This window comes from Bos javanicus, chromosome 17 (genome assembly GCF_032452875.1).
Source record: "Bos javanicus breed banteng chromosome 17, ARS-OSU_banteng_1.0, whole genome shotgun sequence".
Taxonomy (NCBI): domain Eukaryota; kingdom Metazoa; phylum Chordata; class Mammalia; order Artiodactyla; family Bovidae; genus Bos; species Bos javanicus.
In genome coordinates, this window is record NC_083884.1 from 43,790,533 (window position 1) to 43,809,600 (window position 19,068).

General features: G+C 38.9%; 1 protein-coding gene across 1 annotated transcript in view; it reads left to right on the forward strand.

Moving 5' to 3' along the window:
• The first annotated feature begins 12,431 nt into the window (after window positions 1–12,431).
• Window positions 12,432–19,068, forward strand: part of CTSO (cathepsin O) — a 95,607-nt gene continuing 88,970 nt past the window's right edge. The window contains exons 1-2 of the mRNA XM_061385776.1: window positions 12,432–12,518; window positions 13,614–13,796. Coding sequence (XP_061241760.1) covers window positions 12,432–12,518; window positions 13,614–13,796 — 270 coding nt within the window. The remainder of the gene's footprint in view (window positions 12,519–13,613; window positions 13,797–19,068) is intronic.

Below are 19,068 nucleotides of genomic sequence, written 5' to 3' on the forward strand. Positions count from 1 at the left end.
CCTTTTTACTCTGCACTGTAACTAGGACACGGGGTCCCTGAAAAGTCAGACTGAGTAAGGTAGAGTCAGTAATTAAAGACGTCATGTGCACGATCCCTTCAGTCCCTCACTTTACTGGATGGACAAGTGTAGGCATCAGTTTGTTAGAGATGCCGGAAAGGGAGGCGGAGGATGGTGCTGAACTATCACCTGAGGAGTCCTCAGGAATAGAAATGAACAATTTTCTAAATAATCTATTTTCATTCCAAAAGTAAAACAATACTCATTGTAATAAATCTGTACCAGATCACAGGGGTACTAGGAGGCACAAAGAAAAAAGCTATTATAGAGTTTTTAAGTAGGTTCCAAGATATTGTCAGAGTTTTCTTTTATTCTCTCTAGGTTTATGAAGACTTTGAATGGGTAGTTGTTATTTACAGTATTTTTAAATATTAGAATAATGGTAGTCAAACAAGAGATGGCAAGAGTGAATGTTGACATTCTAGGAATCAGCGAACTAAAATGGACTGGAATGGGTGAATTTAATTATATCCATTACTGCGGGCAGGAATCCCTCAGAAGAAATGGAGTAGCCATCATGGTCAACAAAAGAGTCCAAAATGCACTACTTGGATGCAATCTCAAAAACGACATGATGATCTCTGTTCGTTTCCAAGGCAAATCATTCAATATCACAGTAATCCAAGTTTATGCCCCAACCAGTAACGCTGAATCAGCTGAAGTTGAACGGTTCTATGAAGACCTACAAGACCTTTTAGAACTAACACCCCAAAAAGATGTCCTTTTCATTATAGGGGACTGGAATGCAAAAGTAGGAAGTCAAGAAACACCTGGAGTAACAGGCAAATTTGGCCTTGGAATACAGAATGAAGCAGGGCAAAGACTAATAGAGTTTTGCCAAGAAAATGCACTGGTCATAACAAACACCCTCTTCCAACAACACAAGAGAAGACTCTACACATGGACATCACCAGATGGTCAACACCAAAATCAGACTGATTATATTCTTTGCAGCCAAACATGGAGAAGCTCTAGACAGTCAGCAAAAACAAGACCAGGAGCCGACTGTGGCTCAGATCATGAACTCCTTATTGCCAAATTCAGACTTAAATTGAAGAAAGTAGGGAAAACCACTAGACCATTCAGGTATGACCTAAATCAAACCCCTTACAATTATACAGTGGAAGTGAGAAATAGATTTAAGGGCCTAGATCTGATAGATAGAGTGCCTGATGAACTATGGAATGAGGTTCATGACATTGTACAGGAGACAGGGATCAAGACCATCCCCATGGAAAAGAAATGCAAAAAAGCAAAATGGCTGTCTGGGAAGGCCTTACAAATAGCTGTGAAAACAGAGAAGTGAAAAGCAAAGGAGAAAAGGAAAGATATAAGCATCTGAATTCAGAGTTCCAAAGAATAGCAAGAAGAGATAAGAAAGCCTTCCTCAGTGATCAATGCAAAGAAATAGAGGAAAACAACAAAATGGGAAAGACTAGAGATCTCTTCAAGAAAATTAGAGATACCAAGGGAACATATCATGCAAAGATGGGCTGGATAAAGGACAGAAATGGTATGGACCTAACAGAAGCAGAAGATATTAAGAAGAGATGGCAAGAATACACAGAAGAACTGTACAAAAAGATCTTCACAACCCAGATAATCACGATGGTGTGATCACTGACTTAGAGCCAGACATCCTGGAATGTGAAGTCAAGTGGGCCTTAGAAAGCATCACTACGAACAAATCTAGTGGAGGTGATGGAATTCCAGTTGAGCTCTTTCAAATCCTGAAAGATGATGCTGTGAAAGTGCTGCACTCAATATGCCAGCAAATTTGGAAAACTCAGCAGTGGCCACAGGACTGCAAAAGGTCAGTTTTCATTCCAATCCCAAAGAAAGGCAATACCAAAGAATGCTCAAACTACCACACAATTGCACTCGTCTCACATGCTAATAAAGTAATGCTCCAAATTCTCCAAGCCAGGCTTCAGCAATATGTGAACCATGAATTTCCTGATGTTCAAGCTGGTTTTAGAAAAGGCAGAGGAACCAGAGATCAAATTGCCAACATCTGCTGGATCATGGAAAAAGCAAGAGAGTTCCAGAAAAACGTCTATTTCTGCTTTATTGACTATGCCAAAGCCTTTGACTGTGTGGATCACAATAAACTGTGGAAAACTCTGAAAGAGATGGGAATACCAGACCACCTGACCTGCCTCTTGAGAAATTTGTATACAGGTCAGGAAGCAATAGTTACAAAAGGACATGGAACAACAGACTGGTTCCAAATAGGAAAAGGAGTACGTCAAGGCTGTATATTGTCACCCTGCTTATTGAACTTTTATGAAGAGTACATCATGAGAAACGCTGGACTGGAAGACACACAAGCTGGAATCAAGATTGCCAGGAGAAATATCAATAATCCCAGATATGCAGATCACACCACCCTTATGGCAGAAAGTGAAGAGGAACTAAAAAGCCTCTTGATGAAAGTGAAAGTGGAGAGTGAAAAAATTGGCTTAAAGCTCAACATTCAGAAAACGAAGATCATGGCATCTGGTCCTATCACTTCATGGGAAATAGACAGGGAAAGGGTGGAAACAGTGTCAGACTTCATTTTTGGGGGCTCCAAAATCACTGCAGATGGTGACTGCAGCCATGAAATTAAGACGCTTACTCCTTGGAAGGAAAGTTATGACCAACCTAGATAGCATATTCAAAAGCAGAGACATTACTTTGCCAACAAAGGTTCGTCCAGTTAAGGCTATGGTTTTTCCTGTGGTCATGTATGGATGTGAGAGTTGGACTGTGAAGAAGACTGAACACCGAAGAATTGATGCTTTTGAACTGTGGCGTTGGAGAAGACTCTTGAGAGTCCCTTGGACTGCAAGGAGATCCAACCAGTCCATTCTGAAGGAGATTAGCCCTGGGATTTCTTTGGAAGGAATGATGCTAAAGCTGAAACTCCAATACTTTGGCCCCCTCATGCGAAGTGTTGACTCTTTGGAAAAGACTGATGCTGGGAGGGATTGGGGGCAGGAGGAGAAGGGGACGCCAGAGGATGAGATGGCTGGATGGCATCACAGACTCGATGGACATGAGTCTGGGTGAACTCCGGGAATTGGTGATGGTTAGGGAGGCCTGGCGTGCTGCGATTCATGGGGTCGCAAAGAGTCTGACACGACTTAGTGACTGAACTCTACTGAACTGAATGACTAATGTCATTGAATAGATTTTCCAGATAACAATATTGTCTACAAAGCACCATTTCTCAATAAAGCCAAGTGAGTTGCCCAGGGCAGAGATTATTTTAAATAGTAGATTATTTAGAAATGTGAATTCAGGAAATAGGGACAGTATTTACAATAAAGTTTTGGTCTAATTTGCAAAAAGAAAACAAACCAAAAGATGCAGAAAACAACTTACTTAAATGTCTTTGTGACTGATACTCTAGGTTTGTATTCAAATAGTAAAACCAATTTTTGTTATCTATAATTTTTAACCTAAAAATTATCTATAATTTTTAATCTAAGAGCTCTTTGTTATTTTCATTCTTTATTTGTTTTCTCATTCTTTTGAATGAATTTGATTCATTCCTTTCTGTTCTTAAATCTATCCGGTGCTTTCCTCCCTGCCCCACAATAAATTGTGCAATCATTTATTTTAACCTATTTCTTCTCTTCCACATGACTAGTTTCTTCTTTGCCTCACATTGGCTTTCAGCTCACATTTCAGGATAGCCTTCTGGGTTGCCATACCTGGGATCTCTGTGAATGTCCTTGTCCAGAGCCCCCCAGACCGCAGATCTCTAGGAACCCCATGCTTCTGGGAGCAGCCTCAACTCTGGGATAAGCAGGGGGTGGGCTAGTCTGGAAAAGTGTTCCATCAAAAGCCCACATTTGTCTCTATTGTTCTGGTGTCTTGCCTAACAAGGGTTTGTTGTTGCCTAATTAATCCTTTTAGTTTTTTAAGGAAAAACCTCTGCAAGGTGTTTGCTAGCTGTTGGGGAAGACTTTCCCCGCTGGAGGGTGTGAAGTGGAGTTGGGACCAGCAACTTGTCTCCATGGCTACCACTTCCTCATCCATTCATCCGTCATCACTCTTCTCCTCAAAAAGGTATGGAATCATCAAATCACCCTTGTTCTCTAAATTCTCTTCCTCTGTTGATCCTATGACTTTATTTCGTTTTATGCATATAAAAGGAATGATTTCAGAGGGATGGGATGGGGAAGGAGGTGGGAGGGGGGTTCAGGATGGGGAACATATGTAAGCCCATGGCTGATTCATGTCAATGTATGGCAAAAACCACTACAATACTGAAAAGTAATTAGCTTCCAATTAAAATAAATAAATTGAAATTTTAAAAATTAAATAAATAAAAACAAAATTAAAAAAAGAAAAAAAAAAAAGGAATGATTTCAGTAAGCCCAGACTCTTGCATCTTCCCATACAAAGAAAAGCACTAAACTCCTTAACTTCAAATATCTGGTTTTCCTTAATTAACAATAATCTTTTGATGTTCAGTCTATCTATCCCTTGTTGGAAAACTTCTAAGTAACCTACTCCTTCCCCTGCCTCCTGGAACAGTTCTCTCAGGGTTACTTGAGAAGCTGTCCACCAGGCTTAAAGTCCTAAAATTCCTTTCAAATAAAACATAACTCTCAATTTTTAGGTTTTGACCATTTTTTTAAGTTGACACTCCCTGGGTCCACCAAGACCAGCAGCATTACTGTATAATGGCACTACTTTGGCATGTCATATGTCAAAGTTCAGGCTTCCCTGGTGGCTCAGATGGTAAAGAATCCACCTGCAATTCAGGAGACCTGGGTTCGATCCCTGGGTAGGGAATATCCCCTGGAGGAGGGCATGGAAACCCACTCCAGTATTCTTGCCTGGAGAATCTCCATGGACAGAGGAGTCTGACGGCCTACAGTCCATGGGGGTCACAGAGAGTCAGACATGACTGAGCGACTAAGCACAGCACAACATGTCAAAGTTCAATCTTACAAAAAAGAGCAGTTAACTCACAACGGAGAAAATTTTACCCACCAAAATCCCAGGGTTTCCAGTTCAGTGATGAGGAGTGGTCCACATTTCTCAAAGGATCTTAGAAGGGTCTCCTATCAACAACCAGGGAAAGTGCTGGGACACGAACAAATGGAATTATCAAAACTGTGGAAGGCTATATCTTCCTTCCACAGTGTGTGATGACCCCTCTTGGCCACCTTGAACCTTGAGAACGTTTGTGTGATCTGGTGTTTGGGAGAAAATGGAAAGTCAGCTCTAACATCTCACTGTAATGTCAGATCCACAGTGTCTCACAAGTGAAGACAAAGGGAAAACAAGAGGACATGAGCCATGGAGGACACAGGAGGCCCTGAAGCTGCCGGGGACTGTGGGGCTGGAGATCAAGACCCCGCATTTGGATCACCAGGAGCAGGAGATTCCCCATCGGTGACACAGGCTGGGTACCACACAGCACAAAACTGCGATGGGTCAGATAATGCTACTGATCAAGACCCACACTGTCAAAAAGTGCAGAGAAGTAGCAAGACAACATGGTGTCCCCACAAGGCAGAAACTCAGTGACAAAGTGGTTTTAGGCATATTTGTAATAAAAGAACTGAAATGATACAATGGTAGCCATTGGTATCCCTTCCTTCAGTCTGAGCCGAGAGATGGCAATGCATCCTTCCAGGCCAAGAAGGAAGGAAAGATTCTGCCCATCACCCCTGCTGCTGAATGACTAGTCACTCCTCAGTGTCCTTTGGAAAGTTCAGTGGTACTGATCTCAGTGAGACAGCAATGAGTGGTGGCATGAAGTGAGATCTTAATTTCTGCCCAGAAATCGAACCTGGGTAGACTGGATGAAAACCAGGAATCCTAGCCACCAGACCAGCAAGAGTTAGAGGCTAGAAGCTATTTTTCCTTGGATTTTTATTGTTGTTCAGCCACTAAGTCGTTTCCAAACCTGAGACCCCATAAACTGCAGCATGCCAGGCTTCCCTGTCCTTCACCATCTCCCGGAGTTTGCTCAAACTCATGTCCATTGAATCAATGATGCCATCCAACCATCTCATCCTCTGCTGTCCCCTTCTCCTCCTGCTTTCAATCTTCCCCAGCTCAGGGTCTTTTCCAGTGAGTCAGCTCTTCGCATCTAGTGGCCAAAGTATTGAAGCTTCAACACCAGTCCTTCCAATGAATGCTCAGGGTTGATTTCCTTTAGAATTGACTGCTGTAGTGAAAAATTCATTTATCATGGAGGCAGAAGCTATAAAGGCAAGCATAAAGTATATTATTAGAGACATAGTATAAAACAAGTGGGAGAGCACACAGAGAAACAGTTTATTTAGTTAAGACAAAAACAAGGCAGAGATGCACACCCAGAGAGAAAGGGTGCAAGCGTATTGAGTGTAGGAGTGTTGTAAAGAAGAGATGGTTAAGTCATTTTATAGGTCAGTTCTTCCTGGTCTTTGTCTTCCTTCATGCTAATTATCTGAGGTTTTTTTCCCACACCTGACCTAACCTAGGACTCTCCCCTGGGTACACACACACCCTTCAGCAAAGATGGACCTTGAAGTGAAGGCTTCTGGGAGGAACAAGACTCATTATGGCCTGGAATTATCCCTTGACTTTTGACCCACAAGGAGCCTTTTTGTGCATGTTTAGTGTCTCCCTTGTTCCCAGAAGAAGGGAGAGAGAGATCCGTTAATCCTTTACTCAAACAGGGTTTTGCCTCTTTGTCCTTGCCATGCCTATTACCTTGACCATTGCCATGATATTACCTTAAGGTGTTTACAAGAGACAAACACTGGCTATTTACCATGTTTCTGTTGTGAATTCCATTTTAGAGGGCAAACAGAAGGCTGATTGTAAATACCTTAACTGGAGTCCACCTATCTCTTAAATCGGAAAATGCTAACAGTTTAAGTATCCAGTCTGAAGCCCACTTCTTCATGCCTCAAGAAGTGCAAACAGGTTGTAAATGTCTAACCTGGAGCCCATCTATCTCCTGTCTCAGTATAACCTTTACCACAGAGAATATAAGTCATGACCCTGAGTGCCCCAGGGATGTGGGTTAGAGAAGCTACAGTCTGGATCTCTATAGCACCTTTGGTTGCACTTTCTATTCAAGTCAACCTTGAAATTGCTCAGAAGTCCAGCTGCATTAAACAAGGCCATATTGCTCTTAGGAATTAATTAAAATATAGGTATATGTAATATAGTATATGTAGTTAATATTTTAATTAAATATATGTATATATCTATTTTATATTTATGTAATTATAAATATTTATTTAATATATACTTTATCTTATACATATAAAGACAGTTCACTCAGATTTACCATTACTTGTGCTTCATTACATCATGTGGACAAAGACAGGTTCATTTTTTTAGATAAACACAAGGTCTTATTGTATAGCACAGGGAACTATATTCGGTACCCTGTAATAACCTATATGGAAAAGAATATGACAATGAATATATAAAAGAATATATATATACATATAACTGAATAATTTGCTGTATGCCAGAAACTAACACAACATTGAAAATGAACTATACCTCAATAAAAACTTTCCTTGAACAATCCATTTCTCTAACTGTGCTTTTCTCTTAACAAGAGTTCTCCGTGAAGAGGGTTGGGTTTTCCCAGGAGGGGATCTTGGAGGACATCCCGGTTGCTCCTCTCAATATTGAGGTGCTGACAGGGACCCACAGGCTGTGTCTCTGAGGCCATTCGGTCTCAGGGAAGAGGCAGACTCAGAGGAGGACACAGACTTCTTTCTCTGCCCGAGTTCCAGCCCCCAGCTTGCTTCCTTGCGTGGCCCTTAAATCACCCACTCTGGTCAGAAAAACATCAGACACGTTTTTATTCAACATTATGAGTTACATAAGTAAATGTTTGGGGGAAAACTATGACACGTTTTGGAGGAGAGGAAACTCTTTTAATCACTAATTAGAGTGGTCTGTAATGAAGAATGATTTGATGGCATTTTGTTTTATAGCCTGAGTATTTACACTTTTATTGGCTCCACAAACACCTGGAGTAAAAAGCATTGCTTTCATGTTGTTAAAAAAACATATTGTTCTCTTGTTATTGTTGAATGTAAATGACAACCTGATAGATTGGATGTAGCAAATATTGATTTAGTGCTGGCCAAATGAATGCAAGCATGTCCCAGATACTTGCACTGTGCGACTGAAAATTAAATCAAAAGTTCATCATAATAAACAGTATCAGGAACATCAGAAAACTTTTCACACAGTGAGCTTTCCTACAGACCATTCCTGTTACAAAAAGACTAATTTCACCAAGGCAAAAGTCTTTATTACTTCTGATATATAAAATTCTTTTAAATGTCATCTAGGGATTCTGAGGTTAATGAAGCAATTTTAGAAAATGGCCATTGTGGAGCTGTAGGTTCACACTGAGGTTTCTAAGATTCTGGGCAACATAAAGAATAGTTTTATGTCCATAAATATTCCATTGCCTTTGAATGAGATGGGGAAGGAACTCAAGCAGAACTTTGGGAAGATTCTAGTTCACATTCCAAACAAGAGGGAAGGTCTTAGCTATCTGAAATAGTATTTTGGTTGTGTTTTTTTTTTTTTCATTTTCTGTAAATGCCAGTTACAATCACTGTTTGAAGACCACATACTATGACTAAATCAAAGATATAAAGTACTAAAAAATGTTTTTTGTCTTAGATATTTTAGATGATATAATATTATAAAAAGTTATCATTACAGCAGATCAAAATAAATTCATAATTAATGGTAGTGAACCAGAATTATCATCAGTATATAAAGGAATTCATTTATATTTAAGTATTAATATTACATATATCCATTTATCCTGGCAGATAGAGACAAGAAAGATTGAAAGTTTCCACAGATATAAAGAAAGGAAACAGGTGAGAGAGATGGAGAAGAAATACTCATATTAATGGCTTTCTTTAGAAAGAGGAAAAAGCTTACAAGTAGATTTGGTTGGCAGATAGTAGTCAAGGTGCCATCAGAGAAGCCAGGTGAAATATTAAGATTTTTTTAACTGGGTGAATAATTTTCTGTGTGTTTCTCAAAGCCAAGGGAATACTTTGATTTCAAATTCTAAGTCTAGGGATATGGCCTAGATGGTGATGCTTTTCCCTGGACTCTACCAATCTCAGCACCAAGAGCACTGCATTCTGGGAATCTCCCTGATCCTATGCAAACGAGGCCATTAGTCTCTTTCTCAGAGTATGTCCATATCAGCTTCAAATGGTAAAAGCAGGGGACCCAGTTGCTGCTTTACAATGGACTCCAGTCACCCCCTAGATTTAATACCCTCTTCACTATGTACCTGCTCAATGACCTTGAACACTATATCTCTGAGGTTCAATTCCATTGTCTGTTAAAGGCAGATAATTCCTAAACTAATAAGTGTAAATGGTCATAAAATGATGTATATGAAGCAGTCTGAAATATACAGCCTTTTCATTCTCTACCAAACTCCAGCTGAAACATAACAGATGTTCTCACACACACACACACACACAAAGTGTCAAAATCAGGCTTAAAACTGAAGCTGCTCAAAACCTATTTTTTCCATATATCCACGCTCAAGTAAACACAGACGACAGAAAATCATCCCTCTTTTCCAATAGTCCTGCAAGAATAGAAAGCAGAGTCTACAAACAGGTGAGTGGCCGATTCAATACTGATCAGTGATACTGACACTGTATGCCAGTTCTTCACATCTCAGACTGGATGTTCCTTCTGTTCAGGATTTCATGTTTAAAATGCAAGAACAAAATAGAGATATGTCTCAACCCAACCACAGTGATTCAGGCCAGACTGCTCCTCCACAGTTGTTTTATTGAATGAGAGAAGAAGGGTAGGAAAGTATATTTAGCCGGAGTCCTTCCATCTTGGTCTTTTAATCATCTTTATCTTCTTAATGTACAATAGAGGAAGGGGCTTGAAAAGCAGAGTGTTGTTCATTTTAAGAAATATTAATGGCAACCAGCTGCAAAGGAAAAAAGGAAACATTCTCTACGCTGAGAATCTAAAGGAATAATCTCTTGTTCATAAAAGTGATTCCCCCTTGTTAATGAGCTGACAGTTCCCTGGGGACCCATTCTTAGTGGCAGCCCAGTTCATGGGGGTTAAATCACTAAATTTTATGTGTCCTCAGCTCATTTTCATAATTACAACATCTCTGAATAAGAACAGAAAGGCTCTTGTGCCCATAAGACAAGTTTGCATGCATAGCAATTATGCTTTTTATGCATTTGGGGGAAGATTTCTGCTGATTGCCAATACTACCTTAGTGATTACTGTCACTAAATACACAGGTAAAGTGATTGTGTGTCCTGAACATGAAATCAGTAGTAGAAAAAGATAATTTTTATATATAATCTTATTACTTTTGACTTTTAAAATGAATGTAAACCTCAAAATTCTGATAATAATTAGGTTTTTGCACCAGTTTTGAATAACTTTTACAAATGCTCTTTTCCTAGTCCATATCTTTTCATTTATGGAAAATTGGAAAAGGTTCTACACATCTCTTTCTTCAAGAAAAACATCATTTGAAACTGGAAATAATCAGTTTTATTCTCTGTTTAACATCTTGAGCAGGATTACATTGCTATGGGATATGTTAGTATTTTTTTTGTATGTTTATTCAGCTCTTTTATACCATAAGAAAACTGTGTATTCAGTTATGATTCTATGCATGCTAATATTAAGAGTTTATAGAATATCTAGAATGAATATTATAAATTACCTCTTAGATATTACCAATAAATATATTACAAAAGTTATCACACAATCAGTTCATTATATTACCATGATTGAGAACCCAGCATTTCTTTCATTAAATATATAAATTTTCACTAAATTTTCATAACATTGGCCACTTATTTGGTCGTGATCATCAGTGGTTGTCCTATTTTGGGTTTTTTTTTTTTCCCCATTCGTAATTCACAGCTAACCTAATAGGTATGATGCTATATTGTGAGTGAGATACTGTCCACAGCTTTTTAAATTGTCATATCAGCCCTGCCAGGGTAACATAACTCTCCCTTGAAAATTCACTATTCAGAAAAATGTATTGCAATAACTACTCAAAAGGTGAAAATGAATCAGCTCTTTTCATACTTTTGAAAGACTAACAAGATTTTGTCATGTAGATTTAATAGAATGTTTTTGTTTTCCAGTTGCCATGATTAAGTGGCACAGAGCATACAAGATTAATCTAACAAAAATACAATACAGAACATTTTCACAGTAGGAAAAAAAAAACTTTGAAAGACAAAAGTCAGCTACTTTTTCCCAAAGAAATCAAAGCTAGGAAGTTCACCTGTGAATGGAAACGTTTGCATTGCTTTCCAGTGGGGTCCTGACTAGAACCGGGAGGGATGAAATCCCTAGATATGTGAGAGATTTTAAATAAATGCTGTGGGAAATCTGCCTGAACTTCCCTCACACTATGTGCAAACAGGCACTATTGTAGGACAATCGTCTCTCACTTTATCCGTGAATATTCCACATCCCCAGGGAACCATGGTAACCTTACCCAGGATCCCATCAGGGCACTTGAAAATGTCCTTCCAAATGACACACACTCATAGTTCAAGTTCCAGTTTAAATTATGCTAATGGGTTCACATGTGCTAAGTCTCTTCAGTTGTGTCCAACTCTTTGCGACCCTGCAGACTGTAGTCTGCCAGGCTCCTCTGTTCAAGGGATTCTCCAGGCAATAACACTGGAGTGGATAGCCATTCCCTCCCCCAGACGATCTTCCCAATCCGGGGGTCCAAATCCAACCCACGTCTCTTTACATCTCCTGCACTGGCAAGCAGGTTCTTTGCACTAGGAAGCCCAAATTATGCTAATACATTTTGAAAAATAAATTTTGCCTTCTATGCCTTTTCTCCCTATTTACAAATCTGTATTATCTAGTCAATCTTCTATCTTATTCACAAAGATTTGCCATTTTAAAAATAAATCATATAAAATACTTTAATAGATAGAATTCTATGTATAAACTTTTTATCTCATCATGAAAATACAATTCTGATATGAGTAACCAATGACCTAGGAATTACAGTGGCCTACAGATAGAGGGAAATAAAGATTTCTCTGCTTCTGAAGCAATACCCTTATTTATGTATGCTTCTTACTCTCTTCCCGGGGCTGGACATTTCTGATATGATACTGAAGTCAAACCTGTTTCATCACTGTCAACTATGAGTCATTCATTCCTAAATTGACTAGACAGAACCTAGGAATTATAGCTCTGTAGGGGCAAAGGGGTATTTAAAGATCACCTATTTGAAGTTCTTCATAAACAAATTGAAACAGTAGATAAGGCAAATAAAATGGAAAATAATCTTCATGGAAGAAAATGAGGTTTGATGATAATAACAGATTACAATGACCACAGGAGTCATTAGGAGGAGGATCTGGGAGGGACCAGGAATTCCATCAGCCTTTCTAGTTGTGAACATCCTGGAGGCTGAGGTAGGAGCCATATCACATGACTTCCAGAATTCCCCCCATTTGGAGGGGGTCTTCCACAGTCAGCAAAGACCATGCTCCTCAGGATTTGTCAGAAAAGAACCAGCTGGAGAGAGTGAGGGGAGTGGGAGAGTTCTTATCTAAAATGCAAGTTTCCGGGTCTCAGACCCTGAAAAAATGGTTAAGAGCTAGACTTTAACAAGAACTCCAGGGAATTCCCAGGCACATTAGGTATTAAGGAGTACTGGATTGTGATTCTGCTGAATTTATAAACTGAGCAACTTATTCCGAACCATGATTTTGTTTTCTTTCGTCCCCAAGTTTTATCGGTAATGTTGTTCAGTTGCCCAGCTGTGTCTGACTCTTTGCGACTCCAGCAAAGAGCACGTGGACTGCAGTACACCAGGCCTCTCTATCCCTCACCATCTGCTGAAGTTTTCCCAAGTTCATGTCCATTGTATCAGTGAGTCCATCCAGCCATATCTTCCTCTGACGCCCTCTTCTCCTCTTCCTCTCAATCTTTCCCAGCATCAGGGACTTTTCCTATGAGTCAGCTGTTCACATCAGGTGACCAAATTACTGGAGCTTCAGCTTCAGCATCAGTCCTTCCAGTGAGTAATCAGGGTTGATTTCCCTTAAGATTGACTGGTTTGGTCTCCTCTCTGTCCAAGACTCTCAGGAGTCTTCTCCAGCACTACAGTTTGAAGATGTGAATTCTTTGGCACTCTGCCTTCTTTATGGTACAGGTCACACAATCGTATGTGACCATTGGGAAGACCATAGCCTTGACTACAGGGACTTTGTCAGCAGAGTAATGGCTCTGCTTTTCAACACACTGTATAAGTTTGTCATGGCTTTCCTGCCAAGAAGCAATCATCTTCTGATTTCATGGTTGCAGTCATCATCTACAGTGATTTTGGAGCCCAAGAAGAGGAAATCTGTCACTACTTCTACCTTTTCCTCTTCTATTTGTCATAGAGTTCATTGAGTTCATAGCTTCACTGAGTTACAGAAGCCCCTTCACAACAAGGCAGTGATCCATGAAGGGGTTTATCTCATAATGGTTACCAGTAACATAGATTATGTTTTTGTTTGTAGGGACTGTTTTCTATTTTACCAAGTGTATTTACCACTACACTTGATAGAGAAGAACTTCATACAACAGCGGAGGATGAAAGTTTTGATAAAGGAACAGTTCAGATGTCAACAGTCCTTCTAGCAATATTGAGAGAGGATGTTCATGGCCTCCATGGAGGCCTGTTGAGGGAACAAAACCAGCAGGTGAAAACTCAGCCATCTGCTGTTATGGACGATTTTAATGGAACAGGACTTTGCCATTCATCTTATTTCCTTCTTTCTTTTGTGAGGGTGGAACCCCACAGCTTCTCTCATGAACTTAAAATACAACTTTAATGAAGTTGATACTATGACATTGAAACTGCCTGAAAGAACTGAGCCTCAGTTAGGGAATGAGTAAGACAATTTGGAAAAACAGTGTCTGAATTGAGCAGCATGGTGAATTAGAATTAAGACAGCATTGTGGACCTGAAAAAGTAGGTACAGCTCTGCAAACCCTAATCCTCATTTACAACATCAGGAGGTTAGGTGAGGTGATCTCAGATATCCCTGGTTCCAGGCTTGTCATCTCTGGAAGTTCAGTGCCTCAGTCTCTCCCATCCACCCAGAGGACACACAGGAAGACATGCTCAGTTGTCACAGAAGATGTGGAGTCCACAGGGACCTGCACATAGACCATCCAGGGGACCAGAGTTTACAGGTGAGGGAAGAAAGTGATAAGTAGAACTGCTTGAGGTCAGTTTCTTTCTTCTCTCATGTATTTTCCTCACTTTCTCCTTCACTTTGGTGCAGCTGGTTTGGTAGCCAGCATCCAGATGTCCTCTCATTAAGGTGGTTCCTTGGGATGGATCTGGGGGAAAGGGACAAAGCTCCAGACAGCTTTGCACCTGGTCTGAAGTTGAAACACTCTTGATGTTTACACATGGTTCAAGTCACTAGCCCACAATATGAGAACCAGATGAGGATTTGGGGGAAAGGCCCTTAACTGGTGATTTAAATGCATTTTTTTCCTTGAGATTTCCCCATACACAGACTCTTAGAAACCCAATCAGAAGGGAAATCTATTTGACTGATCAAGGTACAGTGATCATTTCTCACCTCACTAATGATTAACAGTTACTAAGTTAAACTCACTCTCAACAAAATAACATAAATATTCTCTTTAGATTATCTTGCAAATGATTATTTTGTTTCTACTGTACATATAATTCCCCTTGGATCAAACAACTTGAGACAGAAGATAACTATTACATTAGAAAGATATTTTCATAGATTAGAAAATGTTTGCTCCAATTATGCACATAAGAGAAGGAAGCCACCTCACACGAAAGTCAGATGTAAACCTCACAAATGACATGCTGTGAGCATCTTGGATGATGGAAGTCTCTCTCATTCAGGTGCTAATTCCATATAATTTTCTTTAGAAATGTTAATAATTACAGTGATTTCATAGGTTATAATAAAATAAATAAATTTATATTAAAAGAATAAAATAAAAATAAAAAATAATAATAAACTTTCAATAGAGGAACTAACATGTCCTTTCCAAAAATATATAAGGTAAATAGTAAATAAACCAAATATGTGTTAAAGCACTAAAATGTATTACATTTTAAATTATGTTTTAACCAGACTACATAATTGGAATAAATTTGCACAATCTATGAATGTATTTCTGTTTATTTAAGAAAAAACTGAGCAAAACACACTGAAAAGTCTACTTTAAACTAAAGTTTAAAAAACACATAAACCCTTTAGTTAAATAAACCAGAACAATGAAGACTTTCTTCAAACATATATCTAAGTAATAGATAACTTTAGGGAGAAAAAGTTTCTCTAAGTCAAGTGTTTTTTTTTGTTTTGTTTTGTTTTAATGTAAAGAATGACATCATGCCTGTGACCTCAGGGAGAAAAATGCTTCATCAAGAAATCATAATGAAACTAATGCAACATCGTAAATCAATCATTGTATAGTATTAAACTATACTTCAATAAAAGAAAAAAGTTTAAAAAGAAGTCATAATGTTCAAACAATTTAACCACCCAAGACCCTGATGAGTTTTGTCTTTGTTGTATCCCAAATGCATTAGTTGAATTAGGCTGCTACCCTTTGATGATGAACAATGCAGAGGAAAAGAAAGACAAAGTTCATTTTAATCAAAACTTAAATACCTAAACCTATTTTCAGTTCTGGATTATGAAAATATAATGCCTGGGGACAGAATAATAACCAGTGCTCAGAATGGCTATGGAGTGACAGAGCAGCACATAAGAGCAGCTCCACGACTACCCTTGTGAAATAAGCAAGCACTATAGAAATTCATTGGAGGTTGTCCATTAAAAATCCAATATACATAATGAAGCTAGCATTTATGGAGCTATGGAATAAAGCTGCTAAATAGGGAATAATTATTACTAATGTAGACATTTTTCTTAATGCTCCATTTTTCAAAACATACAGTCATGGTATTATATTAAAAATGTGATTTAATTTATGAACATTCAACTTCAAAAAGCCTTTCTTATATAATTTCTATCATTGAGGTGTTACTTGAGAATTATAGTTATAAAAATGGAAATAATTTTTACATGCAGCCACTATGCAACCTAGCAATTCCATTTTTGGTTTTTTATCCCAAAGAAATGAAGACTTACATTTTATGTGCAAAAACATGTACACAAATGTTCATAGTATCTTGGTTCAATAACCCCATATTGGAAATTACCATCTTCAGTGAGAGAACAGATAATAAAAAATAATGGAACAGATATAAAAAACTGATATATAAATATCATGGAATATTACCTAGCAATATGAAAGAAAAGCATCTATTGATATGCACATCAACCTCAATGAATCTTCAGAGAAATAAACTGAATGATCAAATCCAATCTTGAAAGTTTACATATTGTATGATTATATTCATGTAATATTCCAGAAGTGACAAAATTGCAGAACTGGAGAGCAAGTTGGTGGTTTCCAGGGGTTAAGAATAAAGGTGAGGTGAGCAGGCAGCAAGTGGATGTGATGTAGAAGGGCCACTGAAGGAACCCCTGTGCTGATGGTAATGATCAGCATTTTCACTGCACCAATTCCAATTTCCTGGTTGTGTTAATGTACATGTAACGCGATTGCTTTACAAAATACTACCATTGAAGGAGATCAATAAAGGTGCCTGGGATCTCTCTCTGTTACTTCTTATAACCACATGAAAGTGTTAGTCGATCAATCATCTCTGACTCTTTGCAACCCCATGGACTGTAGCCCACAAGGATCCTCTGCCTATGGAATTTTCCAGGCAAGAATACTGGAGTCGGTTGTCATCCCCTACTCCAGGAAATTTTCCCAACCTAGGGATCAAACCTAGGTCTCCTGCATTGCAGGCAGATTCTTTACCATCAGAGACACTGGGAAGCCCTATAACTTCATGTGAGTCTACAATTATCTCAGGCTTCCCAGGTGATTCAGTGGTAAAGAATCCACCTGCCAATGCAGAAGATGCAGGAGACTCGAGTTTGATCCCTGGATCGGAAAGATTCCTTGGAGAATTAAATGGCAACCTGCTCCAGTATTCTTGTCTGGAGAATTCCATGGACAGAGGAGTCTGGTGGGCTACAGCCCTGGGTTCACTAAGAGACACAACTGAGCATGCAATCACTACAATTATCTTGAAATTAAAAACTAGCTTTAACAGGTATTGAGAAAAAAACTAAAAAATCAAAGAAAATACTCTCTTAAAAGAATTTCCAAGGAATTAGATGTACATTGTATATAATTTTAAATCAAGAGCTTGGAGGTGTCATCATTAAATCATGTTCACTCAACTTTCAGATGAATAAGCACATAGAATTATGATGCCTCCCACTGAGTGTTGCTGCTGGTTGAGCTTCTGATCCGTGTCTCTTTGTCCAGAATAAAGAAAGAGTTGTTCTAATTAGTAAGTATGATTGTATATTCTCTCAGTGGAAGCAAAGTCAGGGCAAACAATGATTTTCTAAATGTCTCTCTAATGCATGAAAACTTCACTAAAATTGTTGTCAAGTTTAATGCTGCTCCACTGGATGAGTCGATTTACCAATAACTGTCCAATGGGTGACGCTGCAAGCTTGAAACTCAAGCCAAAAGTCTCTTTCATAAACAAAAGGCAGATTTATGTTGATGTATGGCAAAACCAATACAATATTGTAAAGTAACTAACCTCCAATTAAAATAAATAAATTTATATTTTAAAAAAATAAAGCGCACAAAGCTTCCTCTTTTTCTGCTGTAACTTAGAAAACACAACAAGACACAATGTAAGTCAGCAGTGAAGAAGGAAATGAAGTGAAATGGAGATGGAGACGTGAAATCCTAGACTTCCAAAACTACAAGTCTCAGGTCCTCACAAATGGGAAGCGAAAGAAGAATTCTGAGGTGAGGGGTGGCCAGTCCAGAGAAGAGCACAGAAGCAGCCCTCCAGGCCAGGTCACCGGGCAGAGGCACCAGCCGAGGCTGAACGTGAAGGGCTTTGGTCTAAGATGCACAAGCTATCCACACTCAGATAAGATGGGAGCATGGATTTTATGATTTTTGTGTTAAACCAGACTGATATAAGTTGTGATAAAGGAATGTGTGTGTGTAAGTGCTCAGTTGTGTCTGACTCTTTGCAACCCCATAGACTGTAACCCTCCAGGCTCCTCTGTCCATGGGGATTCTCCAGGCAAGTATACTGGAGTGGGTCCCCATTTCCATCTCAAACATAAGGGAACATGCAACTGCTTAAACAACCACACCCAAGGATGCTAAATTACACCCAAGTATCAACACAACATAAGCCAGAGACAATGAAATGATTATCTCCATAATTCCCAAATCAGTCTCATGAAAAGAAATATTGTTCCTGCACTGGGTTTCAGAACATCAAATACGCAGTCCCAGAAAAGGAGTGGGAACAGAGCTAGAAAAGAAATAAAGAAAGGGAGGAAGTAAGAAAGAAACAAAGAAATGAAAGAAAGGAGGGAAGGAAGGAAGGACAGGCTAAAAGTTGAAGTGAAAATGTAAAAAGTCTAACAAGTTCTGATAGTAATCTGAATAATAACAACTGTGTTACCTGACTGACAAAAGAGTTAATGTGATCTTAAGCTAAAGTATACAGACAGGGAAATGTCCAGAACAAAGATAACATTAGCTTCAGATTCATGAGTGTATTTTATTCTTCAATGGCCATAAGCCATATGGCGTCTTGATATTAAAAAGAAAATAAGAAAACTCAAGCAGTGAAAGAAAATTGAAAGGCTCCAGAACTTGCTCATGGGTCATGGTCAAAGGTGCTTGTCTAGAAAACAGATGACATTGGGGGAAGGTTTCAGGTCTCCAACATCTGACTGTATCATTCAGTGAGGACTGGGGGATGGTGATGACTTTGGTTTGTACCATCTATATATTAGTGCTTTCCCCCCAAGTTAGTGGGTTTCCTTGGTAGGTAAGTTCTGTATA